At 47.8% G+C, this 22,554-nt stretch overlaps 1 protein-coding gene across 1 annotated transcript; it reads right to left on the reverse strand.

The window, feature by feature from the left end:
* ZDHHC12 (zinc finger DHHC-type palmitoyltransferase 12) lies at positions 1-13,312 on the reverse strand. Its single transcript, XM_060250782.1, has 5 exons — positions 13,136-13,312; positions 8,039-8,175; positions 5,583-5,672; positions 2,764-2,930; positions 1-791 (listed from the first exon to the last, which is right to left on the reverse strand). Exons 1-5 carry the CDS (start codon positions 13,233-13,235, stop codon positions 482-484), a joined length of 804 nt encoding a protein of 267 aa, XP_060106765.1. The 5' UTR covers positions 13,236-13,312; the 3' UTR covers positions 1-481.
* Positions 13,313-22,554: the final 9,242 nt, after the last annotated feature.

Here is a 22,554-nt window from a genome sequence, read left to right on the forward strand (position 1 = left end):
TTAAGAGTCAAAGCCAACCGTTTTTTTGTTTTCACATGCTGGGTTACGCACTGGAAATTATTGCCTGACACTTCAATGTTGCTGTTTTTAAAAAATGAAACGGATCCATTCTTGCATAGGGAAACTGGACCCTTTGGCGAGAACACCCACATATTCAGGGACCACAAGGAGCTGGGGTTTTTGTCCTGTGGTTCTCTAGAAGCAGCAGCAGCTGGCCGGCGTGCTCCTTCCCCCCCCACCCCCACAATACATAAAAGCACTTTGTGTCGACAACAAAGGAGTTTCTTGTTCACAACTAGCGTCCCCTCGGGCTGTGCTGAAAACAGCTCCCAGCTCTTTTAACCTCTCTGTGCAACAGTGCCCTTGGGAGGTCTCACTCCCGAAGCTGCAGAGAGCAGGACTCTGGCGAAAGCTTGTGGAGTGCTTGGCCCAAAGACAGCGATCTCTTTGCAGCTTAGGCTCTCTCGGGGGCCCTGTCGCCTCACACGGTGTCCCCATCCCCCTGGAAATACAGATTCTCCCAGGTGACCAGGCGGCAAGCGCAGAAGAACTTCCAGAGATTGCGGAAGATGCCCTGGTCGAAGGGGTTCTCCTCTTTGCACTGTTTCAGATAGGAGATCCGGTGGCGGGACATGAATTCCCACGTGGTGGTGTTGCACGAGACCAGGTACAGGTGCGAAACCAGCAGCAGCGAGACCACGATGGTGAAGACGACAATCACAAAGAAGGAGAGGAGGAGGAGAAGGTTGTGCCGAAGCCACAACCAGGACAGCTCAAAGTTCAGGCCGGACCTTGGGTTTAAGAAGGGAAAAGGAGCCATTTGAAGCACCAAACCAGACACATGAAGCTGCCCGACACTGAAACAAACCATTGGTCCATCAAGGTCAATATCAGACTGGCAGCTGCACTCCAGGGTCAAAGTCCTGGTCCTGTTAACTGGAGATGCTGGGGATTGAACCTGGGATCTTCTGCATGCCAAGCAGAGGGCTCCTCCACTGAACTACAGCCCCTCCGCGTATCGCTTTGCATTTAGAAGAGTTGCATTTCTACCCTGCCCTCCAGTCAGAGTGGCTTACGATCGTCTTCCTTTCCTCTTCCCACAACAGACACCCTTGTGAGGCAGGTGGGGCTGAGAGAGCTCTAAGGGAACCGCTCTCGAGAGAACTGTGACTGGCCCAAGGTCACCCAGCTGACTGCATGTGGAGGGAATCAAACCAGGTTCTCCAGATTAGAATCCACTGCCCTTAACCACTACAATGGGATGGCCAAACTTATTTGATGTAAGAGCCACATGGAAGGAAGGAAGGAAGGAAGGAAGGAAGGAAGGAAGGAAGGAAGGAAGGAAGGAAGGAAGGAAGGAAGGAAGATGGGAGTAGGGGGAAGGAAGGTGGAAAGAAAGCAACTTTAAATGCATTCTCCAAGCCCCTGGCTGACTTGCATTGATTGGTTATATGTTACTGCCTTCTTGTGATGTAAAACTTGCTATGAGAGCCAGTTTGGTGCAATGGTTAAGTATGCAGACTCTTATCTGGGAGAACCGGGTTTGATTCCCCGCTCTTCCACATGCACCTGCTGATGCGAGTTCAGTCACCAGTTCTCACAGAGCTGTACTGCTCAAGAGCAGTTCTGTCAGAGCTCTCTCAACCCCACCTGCTTCACAGAGTGTCTGTTGTGGGGAGGGTAAGGGAAAGGAGATTGTAAGCCACTCTGAGATTCTTTCGGGCAGTGAAGGGCAAACTCTTCTCTTCTATCAAAGATGAACAATGTCACAGTGTCAGCACCTTGCACTTTCTTAGGAACAAATGCTTTCCTTGGTGAATAAAAGTTTCTTCTCCAGCTGTTAGTAGTGATTTGGACCCCTTCTTTGAACCCAGCTGAAATACGTAATTGCCCGGTCAGTGACCGAACACCATTTTCACATACAGAAAGTCCCAGCTTCTATTCCCAGCATATCCAGGTCAACTAACTGGCAGGGAGAGAGAGAGAGAGAGACCTTTTTTTGCCACATACCCAGGAAGCCCTGCTGCCAGTCAATACTAACTTTTGTGGAGCAACAGTCTGACTCATGTGTAAAGCACTGCTGTGTGCTGAGAGCCCCCCCTTTGTCACAGACCACACAGTTCTGGGCTCTGTCAGGAAATGACAGAGAATCAGGCTGTGCGGTTCTTTATATCAGGAGTCACCAGGGATGGAATTCTAGCAGGAGCTCCTTGGCATATTAGGCCACCCAACCCAGATGTAGCCAATCCTCCAACAGCTTACAAGGCTCTTTTTTGTAAGATCTCGGAGGATTGGCTACATCAGGGGTGGGTGGCCTAATATGCAAAGGAGCTCCTGCTAGAATTCCACCCCTGGGAGTCGCCAACCTTTTCTGAGCCTGTGGGCACCTTTGGGATTCTGAAACAGGGTGACCACAAAATGGGGGCTGCAGGAGGCGGAGCCACAGAAATACAGGAAGCCCAAGTGCAGGGGAGAAGAGGGGTCATTCACAGGGAAAGAGGAGTGAGGGAGTGGTGGCGATGCCAACTGAAAAAACACAATTTTCATACGCACAGCCGATCAGATCTGCAGTGGCCAATCAAAAGTTGGGCTGGCCAACAGCCCCACACTGCCCCACCCACTTTCTAAAAATACTTGGTGGGTGCCAGGAAAGGCAATGGCGGGCCCCCCGAACTTACATTTTCCTCAAGGTTTTTTGGACAGGGGCTTTCCCCCTTCCCCAACGAAAGATGCCTGAGCCCATTCTGCCTCTCCTGTACTTACCAGGCCACCTGAAGGGCCCACAGCAGAACCACCAGCTGGACAGCCAAGTAGACGACAAAAAGGGGGTGGTTCCTCTCCCCCACGCAGTTCTCGATCCAGGGGCAGTGGTGGTCATAGCGACGGACGCAGTGCTGACATGCCTGACAATGCCTCGCTCTCATTGGCTGCTACAGAACAGCAACGGGCAAGGAGAAAGGAGGGAAGTTTAATCACTAGTTTACAAAAGGGATTCTCGCAAGTCAGAAGACTTCCCTTCCCTATCATATCTAAGAGCGTGGAGGTGGTTCTCTTCTCCATTTTAACCCTAACGACAGCCCTATAAGGTAGGTTGAGGGGGTGTGCAAAGGACCGCCCCAAGGCCACCTAGAGAGCTCCATGCCCAAATGGAGATTTGAACTCAGAACACCAGTCCTTGTCCTGTATATAACCACTACATTGCCTTTATGCATACTAACATGACATGCCTAGTTTGGTGTAGTGGTTAAGCGAGCAGACTGTTATCTGGGAGAACTAGGTTTGATTCCCCACTCCTCCACTTGCAGCTGCTGGAGTGGCCTTGGGTCAGCCATAGCTCTCGCAGGAGTTGTCCTTGCAAGGGCAGCTTCTGGGAGAGCTCTCTCAGCCCCACCCATCTCACAGGGTGTCTGTTGTGGGGGCGGGGTGGAGGTAAAGGAGATTCTGAGACTGAGATTCAGAGTGGAGGGCAGGATATAAATCCAATGCCTTCTTATCTTCTTCTTATGCCTCCAAAGTGTTACTTCAGTAAGCGGCCTTAGAATGCTTTTGAACGGTGACTGGCTGCAATAATGGGCAAGAGAAGACGCAGCGACGCACAGAGCCTAGCACAATTATGACAACCCCGCTTTCAAAGCCCTGCTTAGCCCCCCCTTGGCCCCACTGCTCACTCTGCATAACCTACCGCACCAGGTCGATGAGAGGATAAAATGGAGACGTGGCAATAGATGGATACCACTTTGAACTCCTCACTAGAAGGATGGGGTATGAGAACTGAAAGGCCTTGCCCCAAAGTAACTACATTGGCACAGGAGTCTACATTATTGGTCTTTAAGAGATAAATCACAACCTGTGTTCCTTCTAGTTTCCTTCCGCCCCCCGCCCCAATGAGCAGAGCCATTCACATCCTGAGCAGACTATCGCTGCTGGCAAGGGTGGAATTCTAGCAGGAGCTCGTTTGCATATTTGGTCACACACCCCTGATGTAGCCAATCCTCCAAGAGCTTACAAGGCTCTTTTTTGCAAGCTCTTGGAGGATTGGCTACATCGGGGGGGGGGGGGTGGCCTAATATGCAAAGGAGCTCCTGCTAGAATTCCACCCCTGACGGCTGGAATCTTAAAATGGGCAGCATAAGACCCTGTGGGGCTCCAGATGGCTGCTGAGCAGGGCTTCCAGCTATTTGCCCACTTCTTCATGCACCCTCAGAAGAAGTGAGCCGTGACTCACAAAAGCTCATCCCCTGTCACAAATTTTGTTCAGCTTTAGGTGCGACTGGTCTCTTGCTCTTTTCTATTGACATATGTGCTTAGCATGACCTACACCTTGCCCACAAAATCCCCCCAAGAACCTTCTGATGACTTGGAGAAAAAACACTACATATATATATAAAATACACAGACACAAATTTCTTGCACTGATGGGTAAAAAGGATCCCGTAGATCCGTCCCATCAGAAGAGGGCCATCCTCCAATACAAGCTGCTTCCTGCTGATGCAAAACCCCAGAACAGGGATGTCAAACATGTGGCTCGGGGGTCAAATCAGGCCCCTGGAGGGCTCCTATCAGGCCCCCAAGCCACTGGCTCTTGTCTGCTTCCTTCTCCCTCCCTCTTGCTTCCTTCTGCACTTCAACTTTGCAAGGCTTGCTCAAGATCACACAGGAGCTACAGAGCAAAGCCTCGATTTTCTCCATTGGTTGAGGCTCCTCCCCCTCCTGGTCCCCTGAGGAGGGAGGGAACGAGTCAGAGCTTCCCTTGCCCAGTTCCCTGGATCCCATGGGAGAAATACAAAGAAACCACCTTTAAGACCAACAAGCGCTAATGTTTTAAACATGTTTTATTTTAAGTTTTTTTTTAAATCTTTAGTTGTGTTTGTCTGTGTCCTTTAAAAAGTTTCTATCTCTGCTACCTAATCTTCAAGAAGAAGATGAAGAAGAAAATATTGGATTTCTATCCCGCCCTCCACTCCGAAGAGTCTCAGAGCAGCTCACAATCTCCTTTACCTTCCTCCCCTCACAACAGACACCCTGTGAGGTAGATGAAGATATTGGATTTATATCCCGCCCTCCACTCCGAAGAGTCTCAGAGCAGCTCACAATCTCCTTTACCTTCCTCCCCTCACAACAGACACCCTGTGAGGTAGATGAAGATATTGGATTTATATCCCGCCCTCCACTCCGAAGAGTCTCAGAGCGGCTCACAATCTCCTTTACCTTCCTTCCCCCCACAACCGACACCCTGTGAGGTGGGTGGGGCTGGAGAGGGCTCTCACAGCAGCTGCCCTTTCAAGGACAACCTCTGCCAGAGCTATGGCTGACCCAAGGCCATTCCAGCAGGTGCAAGTGGAGGAGTGGGGAATCAAACCCGGTTCTCCCAGATAAGAGTCCACACACTTAACCACTACACCAAACTGGCTCTCCACAATAGGTACACACATGGCCCAGCCCGACAAGGTCTCATTTATGTCAGATCCGGCTCTCATAAAAGAGTTCAACACCCCTGCCCTGGAAAGCATGTGGGGCCCTGAAAGGGGGTTTCTTTGGGAAGGGGGGAGACTTTCCCATAAGGCTCCATACAAAATACCCACCTTCAAGAAGCAGTAGCCGCACCTTCGGAGCCGAACAGCAGTGGAGACCTCCTGGGGTATCATAGCTTTTTGCTCTTCCTTCACCTCTTCCTACGGAAGGGGAAAGGAAACAGGAGAGCTTATTCGTTTTAGTTTGATTTCTATCCCGCCCTTCCTGCAGTTGGGCCTCAGGACAGGTTACAGCATTAGTTATAAACAACGAAATCAATGTTTAAAGCTGTTAACATCCAAAGCTAGACCTACAGTTACGATGCATTTAGGAAAGAACGTGGCCAAGTGAGGCTATTACAGAACAGTTTAGCGCCAGGATGGAGGAAGTAGAGAAAGAAGTACTTTTCTCCCTTTCTCACAATACAAGAACTCGTGGGCATTCAATGAAATTGCTGAGCAGTCAGGTTAGAACGGATAAAGGAAGTACTTCTTCACCCAAAGGGTGATTAACATGTGGAATTCACTGCCACAGGAGGTGGCGGTGGCTACAAGCAGAGCCAGCTTTAAGAGGGGATTGGATAAAAATATGGAACAGAGGTCCATCAGTGGCTTTTAGCCAGTGTATATATATACATATGTGTTTGTGTGTATGTGTGTATATGTATGTGTGTGTGTGTATATATGTGTGTATATGTATGTATGTATATGTGTGTGTGTGTATATATATATATACACACACACATATATTGGCCACTGTGTGACACAGAGTGTTGGACTAGATGGGCCATTGGCCTGATCCAACATGGCTTCTCTTATGTTCTTATGAATTATGCTGGAAAGATGGGAAGGACTCTGGCACAATAGCAGTTTTTACTGTTGTCATGATCTGTGCTGTGAGACAGAGGCCTAGTGGGCCTAGGGAGCCTGTGTTGCAGCAGTAAAAGACATCCTACAATCCCCAGAATGCTTGGCGTTGGTTTCAGCCAACTGGTGTCCAAGTAGGCTTTGAGGAGAATGGCTTAAAAGCTCTCTCATGGGACAAACGCCCCGTTCTTTCCTCTTGAGAGGTCAGGCAGGCAGGAGAAAGACCCTCACTCTGAGGGAGAGAGTGAGCAGCCAAGGCCTGGGGCCTAACAGACGAGGGACAGTTCAGTCTAGTCATGTTAGGGACCTTATATTTTCCTTCACCCACGTTACTATAGTTTTAAAGCACCTTATTTGTTCACTTGCCCTTAATCGATTTTCCTGTTTAAAATAAACCTTTTTGTTGTCCTTTGTTGCTCTGCCTGGTCCACACGCCGGTTTTCTTGGCCAAAGCAAGGGATAATCTGAAGGGCTTGGAATGGGGCTCTGGGCCTTCCCAGGGGGCCCTCATTCCAGAGTGGTGGCAGCGTCAGGTGGCACCCCCCCCCATCTGGGTCATGACAACTCTTACAGAGTTTTTCCTAATATCCAGCCGTTACCTTCCCGCCCTTAATTTAAACCCACGATTGTGAGGCCTCTCCTCTGCTGCCAACAGGAACAGCTCCCTGCCCTCCTCCTCAACTGACATCTGGATGTGTGTGTAAGTTTGCTGTTCTTGCTGTGCCCTAGTTGAATGGCTGGAAGCTGGATAAAGCATCCGTGAAACGGGGGATTCAAAAGGTCCTCCCTCGCTGTTGCTATTACAGCTTCACTGAACTAGAAAGACTTTTGGAACTTTGAAGACACTTCGGCTTTTGCACTGCAATTAATCCTTGGGGACCGATGTGAAGGATTTTATTCGGGTCCTTGAGTTCTATTGTTCCTTTTAGCAGGGTATGTTTATAAAGGTTTGTATCTATGAGTGTGCATAGTTGTTTCTAATATACCTAAATATTTTGTCAAGCTTTTTGTTGCATTGAGGCTGGTCATCAAGGAAATGGCAGTCTTCTCCTGTCGCTCTCTACCGTGATTCCCTGTTTGGGTTGCACTCCTCCTTTAAGTGACAGTCCTTCAAAAACTTAAAGAGAGCAATCATGCCCCCCCCCCCACCAACTAGGGTTGCCAAGTCCCCCCAGCCTCTGGTATGGGACAGCGTGCACCCGCGAGTGACGTAATCACGGATTTGACGTTGCGCGGCAGTTGCTCTAGGCGTTTCTGGGAAAACTCTATGGTTTTCCCGGATGCTCTAGCATTTTGGGAGGGAAAAACTCTATGGTACCTATTGTATCATAGAGTTTTTCCTTCCAAAATGCTAGAGCGTCCAGGGAAAACCATAGAGTTTTCCCAGAAACGCCTAGAGCGGCCGCCATGCAACATCACGATGAAGTCACTTGCAGGTGACGTCATCGCACCAGCAATGTCAGGGGAGGTTCCCCCTGCTAGTCCAATGTGGGCCGGCGGGTTGGGAACCTCCCGGCTCATAATTTTTTTTGTCTTAGCTCAGCAATGATGTTCCCAGAGCAAACTAATTTATAAGTAGCCAAATGGTTTTGGTCACAAGTTTGCTCCCAAGAATCCACAGCCGATAGGGAGCACCGGTCTTCACCCAACCAGCGAGGTACCTTTTCTTCTGCATCCTGCTCAACGTAGCCTGGATCCATGAGAGACACAATGAAGTAGAGCAGGACGGAGCAGAGGACCAGCGAGACAAAGCACAGGGGCTGGAGCAGCTGACCCTGCTCTTCTTGGCGCCGCAGGTCTGAAAGGCAGACAAACAAAACACAAAAACTTCACCAAAAAAGCCTAACTTGTCTTGAAGCAAAAAATGGGCTTGGGAGGGGGAAGAAAGCTTTTGCTTCCAGTCTCCCGCAACTCCCTCCATTTTAAAGAAATAAATTGTTACGTATCTCAAGAAGGAGGAAGAACAGAGCTACCCCAAGCTAGATGCCAACAAAGCCTCCAAAAAGAAAAGAGCTGTATTGCGACACAAAGTCCCTACATGTTTCACTGTGAAAGCTTTGCCAGGGGGAATCTATAAAAACATTATTTTACACTAGATACAAATATATCAACCTGTCATTTTTCTGTAAAGCGCAGCATACAGTCTAAGGGTGTTGGAGTCATTTCCACCTCCGAGTGCATTAAAGGGGAAACTGACAACAGCCCTTCGAGCAGAGGTGGCCAAACTGTGGCTCCGGAGCCACATGTGGCTCTTTCACACGTATTGCGTGGCCCTCAAAGCCCTCACCACCACCCTGTTAGCCGGCTTGGAGAAGGCATTTCTCTCTTTAAATCACTTCTCTAAACCAAGCCAGTCGGTGGCTTGGAGAATGCATTTAAAGTTAAAGCGGCTTTCTTTCCACCTCTCCCTCCCTCCCCCCTCTATTTGCCTTCCAGCTCTCAAACCTCTGACGTTCATGCCTTGCGGCTCTCAAACATCTGATGTTTATTCTGTGTTGTTCTTACATTTATTCTGAGCGGCTCTTACCCTGCCTTAGAGCAAAATGGACAGAAATACACCTCTTTTCGGGTGACTCTGCTACTGTTCTGTTGCTTTACTGCCAAAAAGAAATATTTTATAAAGGCCAAATTCTCACCGCACCCCCAGAAGTGGATGAAGGACCCAATGCAATCTCCTAGGCTTTTTTCCTTCCAGCTTTACTGTGGGGTCAACTTGATCCTCATATCATATTAGTAAAGTGCACTTGTTTGAGCCAAGGTAAAGCAGCCTGGCTCAGAGAGCCTTCTGGCTTGGGGCCTTGACCTGGAGGACCCAGGCTAGCCTGATCTCATCAGATCTTGGAAGCTCAGCAGGGTCGGCCCTGGGCAGGGCCGTAGCCAGTAGAGGGGCGCTGGGTGGGGGTGCTGCAGATTCTATAGAGGGCACCACCCGTAGAGAGCCAGTTTGGTGTAATGGTTAAGTGCCTGGACTTTTATCTGGGAGAACCGGGCTTGATTCCCCACTCCTCCACTTGCAGCTTCTGGAATGGCCTTGGGCCAGCCATAGCTCTCGTAGGAGTTGTCCTTGAAAGGGCAGCTATTTATTCAGCCAGCCAGCAATATTCCAAGATATGAGGTGAAGATCTCTAGTTGAAGACTTTTCAGACAGTCAGTCCAGCTCTGTAATTTGGTCTTGTAGTTTTTGAGAGTCCTGATATATACACCCAATTGGTAGGTGGAAAGCCAGAGGGTGTAGAATTAGAGGCCAAATTGTCAGCGTTAAAGTTGGTCTGGAGAGAATGGCTGGAGATTATAGGAGTACAGGCTTCTTCCTGTTGATCTGAATTTGTTGGAAAGGTGTCCTGTGAAATTTCTATTTGATTATTGGGAATCTCTTGGATTCTCTTTTGGAATTCAGTCTGTTTTAATACGAGATTTTCCCTCAATAGATCCAGCCTCTTTAGGATATTCTGTTGTCCTTGCGCTTGAAGTGACTGGAAATGATCTCTGATATTATCTTCCAGAATATTATTTCCTGCTGCTATGTCCATAGCCCCATCAAAATTATTAGGCGGGGAAGGGCAGTTGGTTGAATCAGTTGGCTCTTCTCTATTTGAATTATTGTTGTCGACCTTTGTAGTCAGGGGATAATTCTGTTGAGTTGGACACTTCTTGGTGGGCAGTAGTGGAGAGATCACCTCATTCTTAAAAACGCAGGATAGGAAGACTCCCTTAGATGCCAGATAACCTTTAGATCATAATAGAAGCTGAGGTATACGTGTTGAATTAAATGATAATATCACCCTCTGAATCTGGGCACTGCAAGATCCGAGGTGGGAGCATATACAGCCGGGTCTACATGGACTGCACTGGCTGCCAATTACATACCGGGTCCAGTACAAAGTGTTGGTCATTACCTTTAAAGCCTTATATGGCCGAGGACCGGCCTACCTGAGGGACCGTCTTTCCCCATATGAACCCCAGAGAGCACTGAGGTCAGCCGGGAAAAATAAAATGACTATCTCTGGGCCGAAAGAGATTAAGCTTCAGAACACCCGAGCACGGGCCTTTTCAATCGCGGCCCTTGCCCTATGGAACCAGCTCCCCGAGGAGGTGCGGGCCCTGCGGAACCTTGATCAGTTCCGCAGGGCCTGCAAGACCACCCGCTTCAAGCTAGCATATACGGACTGCTGAATAAGGTTGTTAATCAAGGATCCGCCAACACGGTCCTGTCTAAGGACCTATGTCATTATGTAAATCGTGTAAACTGACAGAAATTAGCGTCAAAAATGCCATCATCACTGCCAGATTAAATTATAAAATTTTAATTACATTGACTGGTTTTAAATGATGTTAAATCTAAGTTTATATTTGTTAAATTTAAGTTTTATATTTATCATTGTATGTTTATGAAATGTTGTTAGCCGCCCTGAGCCTGCCTAGGCAGGGAGGGCGGGATACAAATAAAATTTTATTATTATTATTATTATAGTAGATCAATCTGGTTCATTTCCCTTGGAAACAATGTTTTCAAATGTTTCCTAGTTAGATTAATAATATTCCATGCAGGGCTATTGTGAGAGCTCTCTCAGCTCCATCCACCTCACAGGGTGTCTGTTGTGTGTCTGTGTGTTGCGGGGGGGGAGGTAAAGGAGATTGTGATCGCTCTGAGACTCTGAGATTCAGAGTATAAGGCGGGATATAAATCCAATATCTTCTTTTTCTAGTGCCCCCCTGCTGGCTATGGCCCAGCCCTGGATAGTACTTGCATAGGAGACACAAAGAAATCCCAGGGTTGTTACCCAGAGGCAGGCAAAGGCCAACCACCTCTAAGCGTCTCTTGCCTTGAAAACCATGCCCAGTTGCCTTAAATCAACTGTGACTTGATGACTCTTTCCATCAGATTTAATCCTCAGCATCTCCAGTTAAAAAGGAACACACAGAGACACACACACACCCAAGATTCAAATCACTCCAGTTGTTTCGCATGAAAATTAATTTGCTATCACTTTTGGAATCAATAAGAAAAAAGCTTCATTTGAGCTCAACATTAAATGCTGAGAACAGCCAGGGATCCCAAGAGGCAAGATAAAAAGTGGTTCAGAGTGCAAGCAGAGAGTCTTGCCATCACAACTGACAGACTATTGTCTGCAAGAGAACAAAGGCTGAGCCCAGGTACATTTTTAAGACCAACAACGTTTAATTCTGGTTCTAAGCTTTCATGTGCATGCACACTTCTTCAGATACATTGAAACAGACCTTGCCAATCATAATATATAGGTGTGTGGGGTGGGGTTAAGTTGCCAGAAAGCACAAGTTAGAGTCAAGATACAGACAGACAAACATATGGACAACTGTTATCGGCATGTCAAAAGATATAAACTACTATAAAAATAGAAGAAAGCCAGACAAAATACATCAAATAATGGCTTCCCCGGTTTGAACTGCAAACTGGAGGAAATGGGCAACATTAAGAGTTTACTTTACTTTATTTGATTTATATCCCGCACTCCCTGTCAAGGTAGGCCCAGGGCGGCTCACACCATAAAACCACGACAAACAATTAAAATCCATACAATATTATAAAATTTCACTTTCAATAATTTAAAACAGTTAGTGAAAAATTATAACCAGAGAGTAACCGCTAAACCTTGGCACAATCAGACAAACCACCTCTTGTACAGAGAAGGGGATTAAAAAATTTTTCTCTTTTGTGTAGAATGGACAATCTAATAAAACAAGAGAGCCAGAATCAGTGGCTCCCACGTTGCAAAGGCATCACCTTAATTCAAAAGGATTTTTTTAGCACCTTCCAGTGAAAATGGCTTATGGCAGTACATTAAATCTAGCCAGCATAAATGCTCTTCTTTGCTGAATCAGTTAAGGCCAGGAGGAGTCAAGATACAGAAGTAACTGCGATTAAGTGTACTGAAATTGGATTAAAGCAGTTAGTAAGACCTGTGGACAGCAGCAAATTAGCAAACAAATACAAAAGTTAAAAAGATGTGAGGATTAAATTTAAGTCCACATGTGCAGTATTTTCAGGTTGGACCATGTAGTTCCTTTGCACACACCCCACCCCCCCAGCAACTGGGATTCAGGGGCAGTCACGTTGCAACCCACTTATGGTGACCCCTCCTGGGTTTATCAAGACAAGAGACATTCAGAGGTGGTTTGCCTTTGCCTGCCTCTGCAGAGAGATCCTGGACTCTCTGAGCCGTCTCCCATCCAAACACTAACCTGGGCCAACTCTGCAAGAACTGACAAGACCGTGGGCCGGGCCAGCCAGCCAGACTTTCGGCTATGCTATTCCTCCACCCTTCAAGTATCCAACTCAGGGTTGGCCCAAACACCCTTTCGCAATGGCTTCGATTAGTCTGAAAGTCCATCCCCTCTGGAAACAGGCCGAGAAGCCAGTTCGGAGAGCCAGCAAGAACATTTGCAACAGTTGCAAACAAAACACAGAATCCTAGAGTTGGGATCCCCAGGGTCATCTAGTCCAACCCCTTGCACACAATGCAGGAAACTCACAAATACCTCTCCCTAAATTCACAGGATCCTCATTGCTGTCAGAGGGCCATCTAGCCTCTGTTTAACAACCTCCAAGGAAGGAAGACTTTCTGCCCATGTGCAAAGTGCTTTTCCCCACCACCACCTTTTTGTACGGTCTGAATCATCACCCCTCCACAACCCCGGCACTTATTTTATCTCCTACCTTCCCCAAATCAGTTACACCCAATCAGGACCCACAGCCGTTTTTGGGGGTGGGAACAGCTCACCTGTCGGATACAAAAAGAGTCCCACCGTGATCCCCCAGCTGAGCCCGGTGTGCGCGGCCCGCACCAGGCACCCACTGCCCCACGGCGCCCCCAGCCGCATCCTCGGCCTGGGCGACGCGGGAACCCCACAGTCAACCACGCCCGCCCCGGCCGCGCCGAGCCCACCCGAGGCGGAAGAAGCCAAACTCCTCCTCCCGTTTCTGATTGGACGGGACGGCTCGCCATGACGAAAGGGGGCGTGTCTCTTCCGCAGCCCCGCGCTTTCATTTGCGCAGAGAAGCTTCGCAGCGATCAATCGATGGGGAGGCGGGGCGATTAGCCTAATGCAGATCAAAGAATCGGGGGCGACAGGCTTGAAATGGGGGGTTTCTAGCTAGAGTAGAGATGTTGTCCTTTTGTGTGTGTGTGTGTGTCCGCCCTCTTTGGGGCTCTTTTCCCAAAAACTGGTGGAAATGTCTTCTTTTTGACTTGGAAGATTAGGAATATTCATTTAACAGATGCGGGGGGGCAGTGGTGCCTTGAAGACCAACAAAAGTTTAATCAAGTGAAACTAACGTTTCATATATATAGTAGGCCTCTACATAGATGAACAGCAAATTGGCATACGGCCTAACGATGTTTTGTCATATGCAAAGACTAAATAGCAAGACTCTTAAATAGCAAATGTCCTAGTTAGTAGCAACTATATATGGGAACTCTGTAGGGAAATGCTGATTGCCACTTTGGGGTCAGGAAGCAATTTTCTCCAGGCCAGTTTGACCAGGGATCCTGGATTTTTAAAATTTAATGTAATTTTATTTTTTGCCATCTTCTGGCCGTGGAGCAGGGGTTGCGGAGGTGCGTAGGGGAGATGGGGGAGATATTTTTAAATGTCCTGCCTTGTGCAGGGGGGGTGTATTAGATGATGATTAAGAAGATATTGGATTTATATCCTGCCCTATACTCTGAATCTCAGAGCGGTCACAATCCTGTGAGGTAGGTGGGGATGAGAGAACTCTTACAGCAGCTGCCCTTTTTAAGGACAACTCCTACAAGAGCTATGGCTGACCCAAGGCCATTCCAGCAGCTGTGAGTGGAGGAGTGAGGAATCAATTTGGAGAGCCAGTTTGGTGTAGTGGTTAAGTGTGCAGACTCTTATCTGGGAGAACTGGGTTTGATTCCCCACTCCTCCACTTGCACCTGCTGGAATGGCCTTGGGTCAGTCATAGCTCTGGCAGAGGTTGTCCTTGAAAGGGCAGCTGCTGAGAGAGCCCTCTCCAGCCCCACCCACCTCACAGGGTGTCTGTTGTGGGGGAGGAAGGTAAAGGAGATTGTGAACCGCTCTGAGACTCTTCGGAGTGGAGGGCGGGATATAAATCCAATATCTTCTTCTTCTTCTTCTTCAAACCTAGTTCTCCCAGATAAGAGTCCATGCACTTATCACTATACCAAACCACTATGCCAAACCACCAAATAGTGTTAATGTTTTAAGCACATTTGTCTTTTGAGCAAAAATTAATATAATTACTTGGATTGCCTGTGTCCTTTATAAAGTTTATATCTCCCGTACCTGGCATTACATGTTTATGGCACTCATGGCCCGGCCCAACAAAGTGACATTTATGTCAGATCCGGCCCTCATAACCAATGAGTTTGACACCTATGGCTTAACATGTAATGTGCTTTAGTTCTTTCTGGTAGTTCCAGCCTTCTGAAATCCCAAGGTATTGCTTATCAAATGTCCCCTTTTGTCCATTCCACGGACTTCCTTGAAAGATAGATAGGTGGAGTGTAAAAATGTAAAGAAATAAAACGAAATAAAACCTGGTATCTCCTCCTTCTCTGCCTCCTCCGTCTTTATTGCATTAGCAACAAAATGCCATAGCAACTAACAACTAAACATCCCAGTCTCTTATAAAGTGGTTGTGATCATTACTGCAAGATCGTGTACGTGAAAATGGACAGCATATTTTGGGGGGGGCATTACGAGCCGTAGTGGGGTAGCTTAGGCTGAGCTGACTGAAGCTGAATCCAACAAAGACAGAGGACCTTTGCCTGAGTTGCAGAGGTCCAGGCAGGTAAATCCCCTGCCAGCTTTTGATGGGTCAGAAGCTTGGGGGTGCTACTGGAGCCTAACAATGGAGGTCCAGATAGCAGCCACTGCCAAATCCACCTTTTTCTGTCTTAGGCGGGCACGGCAGTTGGTTCCCTACCTCAAGCACGATGACCTGGCAACTGTGATCTATGCTATAGTCACCTCGAGACTGGACTACTATAATGCCCTCTACGTGGGGCTGCCCTTGTCTCGAATCTGGAAACTACAGCGAGTGCAGAACGCAGCAGCCAGACTGTTATTGGGGCTCTCCATATGGGAGCACATACAGCTGGGGCTGCGGGAGCTGCACTGGCTGCTGGTAGTACCGTATATCAGATTTGTTACGAGGTGCTGGTCATCACCTTTAAAGCCCTATATGAACATATATGAACATATGAAGCTGCCTTATACTGAATCAGACTTTTGGTCCATCAAAGTCAGTATTGTCTACTCAGACTGGCAGCGGCTCTCCAGGGTCTCAAGCTGAGGTTTTTCACACCTATTTGCCTGGACCCTTTTAGTTGGAGATGCCGGGGATTGAACCTGGGACCTTCTGCTTCCCAAGCAGATGCTCTACCAACTGAGCCACCGTCCCTCCCCTACTGCCTACTTTAGGGACTGTCTCTCCCCACATGCTCCCCAGCGGATACTCAGATCTGGAATGCAGAACCCATTGTTGATCCCTGGGCCGAGGGAGGCTAGATTGAAAACCACCAGGGAAAGAACCTTTTCAATTGCTGCCCCCTATTGGTGGAACCAACTGCTGGAAGAAGTTAGAGCCTTGCAGAACCTTGCCAAGTTTCACCAAGCCTGCAAGACAACATTATTTTGGCTCGCCTTCAACTAACAGCCCTTGGGGAGCTGTCCCACCCCTCCATCCATTGACCGACTTTGATGTGGGGGCGGGGCAGGGGGAGGAAGTTGATACAAGTGAAGGATGAGTCGAGATGGGACTGCAATTATTATCACTGTTAACACAGAATGAAAATTTTTAATGAAAATTTCTTGGAGAGCCGGTTTGGTGTAGTGGTTAAGTGTGCGGACTCTTATCTGGGAGAACGGGGTTTGATTCCCCACTCCTCCACTTGCACCTGCTAGCATGGCCTTGGGTCAGCCATAGCTCTGGCAGAGATTGTCCTTGAAAGGGCAGCTGCTGTGAGAGCCCTCTCCAGCCCCACCCACCTCACAGGGTGACTGTTGTGAGGGAGGAAGGGAAAGGAGATGGTGAGCCGCTCTGAGACTCTTCGGAGTGGAGGGCGGGATATAAATCCAATATCTTCATCTACCTCACAGGGTGTCTGTTGTGGGGGAGGAAGGTAGAGGAGATTGTGAGCCGCTCTGAGACTCTTCGGAGTGGAGGGCGGGATATAAATCCAATATCTTCATCTACCTCACAGGGTGTCTGTTGTGGGGGAGGAAGGTAGAGGAGATTGTGAGCCGCTCTGAGACTCTTCGGAGTGGAGGGCGGGATATAAATCCAATGTTTTCATCTACCTCACAGGTTGTCTGTTGTGGGGGAGGAAGGGAAAGGAGATTGTGAGCCACTCTGAGACTCTTCGGAGTGGAGGGCGGGATATAAATCCAATATCTTCATCTACCTCACAGGGTGTCTGTTGTGAGGGAGGAAGGTAAAGGAGATTGTGAGCTGCTCTGAGACTCTTCAGAGTGGAGGGTGGGATATAAATCCAATATCTTCATCTACCTCACAGGGTGTCTTTTGTGGGGGAGGAAGGTAAAGGAGATTGTGAGCCGCTCTGAGACTCTTCGGAGTGGAGGGCGGGATATAAATCCAATATCTTCATCTACCTCACAGAGTGACTGTTGTGGGGGAGGAAGGTAAAGGAGATTGTGAGCCGCTCTGAGACTCTTCGGAGTGGAGGGCAGGATATAAATCTACTATCTTCATCTACCTCACAGGGTGTCTGTTGTGGGGGAGGAAGGTAAAGGAGATTGTGAGCCGCTCTGAGACTCTTCGGAGTGGAGGGCAGGATATAAATCTACTATCTTCATCTACCTCACAGGGTGTCTGTTGTGGGGGAGGAAGGTAAAGGAGATTGTGAGCTGCTCTGAGACTCTTCGGAGTGGAGGGCGGGATATAAATCCAATATCTTCATCTACCTCACAGGGTGTCTGTTGTGGGGGGGAAGGTAAAGGAGATTGTGAGCCGCTCTGAGACTCTTCAGAGTGGAGGGCGGGATATAAATCCAATATCATCTTCTTCTTCTTGAATGGCTGATATAGTTGTATAAAAGGTTACCCAAGAGCACCGAATGCCACCGGAAACTAAATTATATTAGCACCAAAACTGTTTTGATTTGTTTTAATTGATTTAAATTGCTATACTGTGGATCTGATTAATTGTTTAAATGTTAATTTGAGTGAATTGTATTGTTACTATGATCAACTACTTTATTTTTGTGAGCCACCCTGAGCCTGCTTTGGTAGGGAGGGTGAGATAAAAGGCTAATCAATCAAATCAAAACACTGTGTGCCTGCAAAATATCATGAAACAAAAGAACTTTCCTCTGTTCATGCCTCCGGTAGCCCTCAGATTGTCCCACCTAAAGAAGAAATGTTAGTCGTCTCTTCCCACAAATTAGATTTCTCTTAGTATTCCTAGAACACCCAAGTTGTTCACCAATAACTTTAGGGCTAAGGCGCGGAGTTGATTAATTACTTAAATTACTCCATTTAAAATCTGCCAAATGGTGAACAAAATTATTACCTACCTCGCAGATTAAAAAGAAGACGTGATCTTGAATGCCAGCACTCTCAAAGCCCACAGCCATTGCTGATAAAAGGAAATAAATTGACTCAAATTTATACCTAGGTGGAAACCCTTTATAGCCCTCTTGTGTAAAATGGGAAAAATGAACTTATGAGGTATGGTTTTGAAGAATAAAAGGCAAAAATAATATGCTTACACAGAAAGGTGATGTATGTCCCTTGGTCTGTATCTGGCTAAGATTGCAATATGTAGATCAGGGGTGTCAAACATGCAGCCCGGGAGCCAAATCAGGCCCCCAGGGGACTTTTATCAGGCCCCCAAGCAACTGGCTGTCATCTGCTTCTTTCTTCCTCTCTCTTGTTCCCTTCTGCATCACAGCTTGCTTTGCCAGGCTTGCTCAATCGCACACAAGCTACAGAGCAAAGCCTGTATCTTCTCCATTGGCTGAGGCTCCTCCATTGGGGAGGATGGGGGAGAGGCAGAGTTTGCCAGGCTCTCTCAATTGCACAGCAGAACTACTGAGCCAAGCCTCTCTCCCTTCTATTGGCTGAGGCTCTTCCCCCCCCCCCCCAGTCCCCTAGGGAAGGAAGGAAAGAGCCAGAGCTTCCTTTGCCCAGTTCCCTGGATCCCATGGGAGCTAAAGGGAGATAAAAATAAAGCCTCTCTCCCTTCTATTGGCTGAGGCTCTCCCCCCCCCCAGTCCCCTAGGGAAGGAAGGAAAGAGCCAGAGCTTCCTTTGCCCAGTTCCCTGGATCCCATGGGAGATAAAGGGAGATAAAAATAAAGCCTCTCTCCCTTTTATTGGCTGAGGCTCTTCCCCCCCAGTCCCCTGGGGAAGGAAGGAAAGAGCCAGAGCTTCCTTTGCCCAGTTCCCTGGATCCCATGGGAGAAATACAAAGAAAGCACTTTTAAGACCAACGAGTGCTAATGTTTTAAGCATGTTTTAAGGTTTTTTTTAAACTATATTTGCGTTGTATCTTTTATAAAGTTTATATCTCTGCTACCTAATCTTAAATAATGATACACATGGCCTGGCTTGACATGGCCCAGCCCGACAAGGTCTCATTTATGTCTGATCCAGCCCTCATAACAAAAGAGTTCAACACCCTTGATGTAGATGTATGGCTTTCTGTGGTAGAGAAAATCTGACCTTATTCCATTTCTTTTTGCTTTCTCCTTTTTATTTTTATTTTTTTATTGTAAAAAAAAAAATCTAACACAATGCATATTAACAAAGCCCACAGGTGTTTCTTTCAGAGGCAGTCTTCCTCTTTCCTTTTCACACCCGAGATGGAAACGCTGCTTCTGAGATAGGGCCCACTATATGCATAGATGGCATACTATGTAGTATGCATAGATGGCATACTATGTAGTATGCCATCTATGCAAATAGTGGGCCCTATCTCAGAAGCAGCGTTTCCATCTCGGGTGTGAAAAGGAAAGAGGAAGACTGCCTCTGAAAGAAACACCTGTGGGCTTTGTTAATATGCATTGTGTTAGATTTTTTTTTTACAATAAAAAAAATAAAAATAAAAAGGAGAAAGCCTTAAAAGACATTGTTGCATTCATGTGCGAGTAGACATCTGTTGATTAAAATTATTGTTGAAGATGCTTTTGCCTCACCTTGGTAAACCCAAGGCTCTGAGAGAGCCATTGTGCGGGAGGAGTACTGGATTAGGATCGGAGACCTGGGTTCAAAACCCCCCTCTGCTGTGAAGTTCATGGTGAAACTTTGGACAGTCACTCCCTCTCAGCTCAGCCTACTGCACAGGGCTGTCATGATGAGACTAAACTATGTGCAAGAGGAGGAGAGTAGGTTTTCATACCCTGCTCTTCTCTACCCCATGGAGTCTCAAAATGGCTTACAATCACCTTCCCCTGAAAGCCAGTAGGTGGTTAAGAGCAGCAAACTCTGATCTGGAGAACTGGGTTTGATTCCCCACTCCTCCACATGCAGCCAGCTGGGTGACCTTGGGCTAGTCACAGTTCTTTCAGAGCTCTCTCAGCCACACCTACTTCAGAGGGTGTCTGTTGTGGAGAGAGGAAGGGGACTGTAAGCCACTCTGAGACTCCTTCAGGTAGTGAAGAGTGGGGCATAAAACCAACTCCTCTTTCAACTTTAATCTGGGCAAACTGAGTTTCATTCCCCATCTCTCCACATGCAGCTGCTGGGTGACCTTGGGTCACTCACAGTTCTCTCAGAGCTCTTCTCTCAAGAGTAGTTCTCAAAGAGCTCTCTCAGCCCTGCCTGCCTCAGAGGGTGTCTGTTGTAGGGAGAGGAAGGAAAGGAGAGCATAAGCTGCTCTGGGACTTTGAGTGAATGGTGTGGTATAAACCCAATTCTTCTTCCTCTTCCCACGGCAGACACCCTGTGAGGTAGATGGGGTTGAGAGAGTTCTAAGAGAACTGTGACCAACCCAAGGTCACCCAGTTGGCTGCATGTGAAGAAGTGGGAAATCAAACCCCGGTCTCCGGGTTGCAGTCCGCCTCTTTTAACCCCAAGTTATGCCACCCAGAGTGCTTTGGGGAAAGGGCACTATAAAAATGGAACATCATGTGTAGTTAGGGTTGCCAGTCCAATTCAAGAAATATCTGGGGACTTTGGGGGTGGAGCCAGGAGACTTTGGGGGTGGAGCCAGGAGTCATTAGGGGTGGAGCCAAGATCAAGGCTGTGACAAGCATAATTGAACTCCAAAGGGAGTTCTGGCCATCGCATTTAAAGGGATGGCACACCTTTTCAATGCCTTCCTTCCATAGGAAATAATGAAAGATAGGGCACCTTCTTTTGGGCTCACAGAATTGGACCCCCTGGTCCAATCTTTTTGAAACTTGGGGGGGGGGGTATTTTTGGCAAGAGGCACTAGATGCTATACTGAACATTTGGTTCCTCTACCCCAAAAAACAGCCCCCTCCCCCGAGCCCTGGATACCCGCAGATCAATTCTCCATGATTTTCTATGGGAATAAATCTCCATAGGGAATAACAGAGTTCCCAGCAGACATTTCCCTCCCCTCCCCCCGGCTTTCTGACGACCCTGAAGTGGGGGGAGGGCCTCCAAACCGGGGGATCCCCTGCCTCCACCTGGGGATTGGCAACCCTATGTGTAGTAGATGAATGAATCCTTACCTTAAACACCTGCAGTTATGCAGCTAAACGTGCCAGTCCTGCCTATCACTCCTGAGATAAATCCCATTTTGCTGATGGGATAACGCAGGAGGTCACTTCAATAAGGCACATTCCTGAAGTGTTATTGCAATGTTTACCACAGGCTATCGCTTCCCTTTTTATTCTCACGTTATCTTGTTTTGCAACCCTCTTGCTTCAGCCAGTGGGAAGGAGAGATAAGTGTGTCTGACCAGGAGATCCAGGTTGGAATCCTCACTTGGCTACAGAAGCTTGCTGGGTGACCCTGGAGCAGTCACACAACACACACTTCAGCTTGACCTACCTCACAGGAGTGTTGTGAGGAGAATGATGTAAGCTACTTTGGGTTCCCAGTGGGGAGAAAGGCAAGGTTTTAAGTGAAGTAAATAAATAAACCCTATGATATGCCATGCCTCAGGTAGTTTTTGTTGCCTTAGGCCAGGGTCCTTAGTCATTTCAAGCCTGTGGTCACCTTTGGAATTCTGGCACAGTGTGGTGGGCATAAAATGGCTGCCACAGAAGGTGCAGCAAGCCACAAAATGGCTGCCACAGTTTACTTGAGGCACACAGTGAAGATCCTTATGCTGTGGTGGCACCTGCTGCCAAAGCAGTTGTCATGATCCTGGGCCTATAGGCTCCAGAGAAGCCTGCCTACGAGTTACTACAGAAAACCTACATTTCCAGGATCCTTTCTGTCCCTTTGATTGGGTGGCAAGATTTTGGAGGGAGAGGGAGAAAATGCATAAAAGGGCCAAGCCAGATAGGGCTGCAGGCTGCTGGGAGAAAGATTCTCTCTGGAAAGACTGCAGCAGCAGCTGCGGGAGAGTTCCTTCACTCAGGGCGAGTGAGTCTGCTTGGAGTTATAGAAAGGGAATATCTAGCTGAACACGTCGAGGCTTCTGCTTATTTGCACCCACCTCTAGCGTATATATATTTCACTGTTTTTACCCACTTATTATTGAGCACTGTAAATAAACTGTTGTTGTTGTTCTGCCTGGATCCTTACATCTCCTTCGTCACAGACTTCAGAGGTATTTACAATAAGGAAGACAAGGGTGGTTGGGTGCCCGCCCATGCAGACCCTTACCAGAGTGGTGGCAGCCAGCAGAAGGCCCTCCTAGGCCCTCCTGCTGTGTGACAGCAGTGTTTTTAAAAAACACTGTTCAGCCAGTCAAAAGCTTTGCAGGACAAAAGCCCTGTCTGGCCCTGCTCACACTCTCACATGCTGGGCACCAGGAAAGCTATTAGCAGACACCTAGACGCCCATGGGCTGTTGGTTAAATGAATCTATCTTAACCCAGGTTGACAGCTCTGTAATGACAGCTGGTGATCTAGCCGGCATGCTAGGTCACAGTGACCTTATCAACAGGCCGGTTTGAGCCGGCTGAAGACAACTGAAGGAACCTGCTGAGTCAGCATGAGAGTGGACTGCCAGGATTGGCTGACTGAACTATAAGTAGACTGTGTTTGCAA

The sequence above is a fragment of the Heteronotia binoei genome, chromosome 12 (assembly GCF_032191835.1).
Source record: "Heteronotia binoei isolate CCM8104 ecotype False Entrance Well chromosome 12, APGP_CSIRO_Hbin_v1, whole genome shotgun sequence".
In the NCBI taxonomy this organism is placed as follows: domain Eukaryota; kingdom Metazoa; phylum Chordata; class Lepidosauria; order Squamata; family Gekkonidae; genus Heteronotia; species Heteronotia binoei.

Excerpts from the sequence above, each read along its gene's own strand:
- ZDHHC12 (XM_060250782.1), bottom strand. The coding sequence starts at position 13,235 with ATGCGGCTGGGGGCGCCGTGGGGCAGTGGGTGCCTGGTGCGGGCCGCG. Across the intron at positions 5,673-8,038 it reads AGCAGGATGCAGAAGAAAAG|GAAGAGGTGAAGGAAGAGCA; the intron begins GTACCTCGCTGG and ends CCCCTTCCGTAG. Across the intron at positions 2,931-5,582 it reads GCGGCTACTGCTTCTTGAAG|CAGCCAATGAGAGCGAGGCA; the intron begins GTGGGTATTTTG and ends GCTGTTCTGTAG.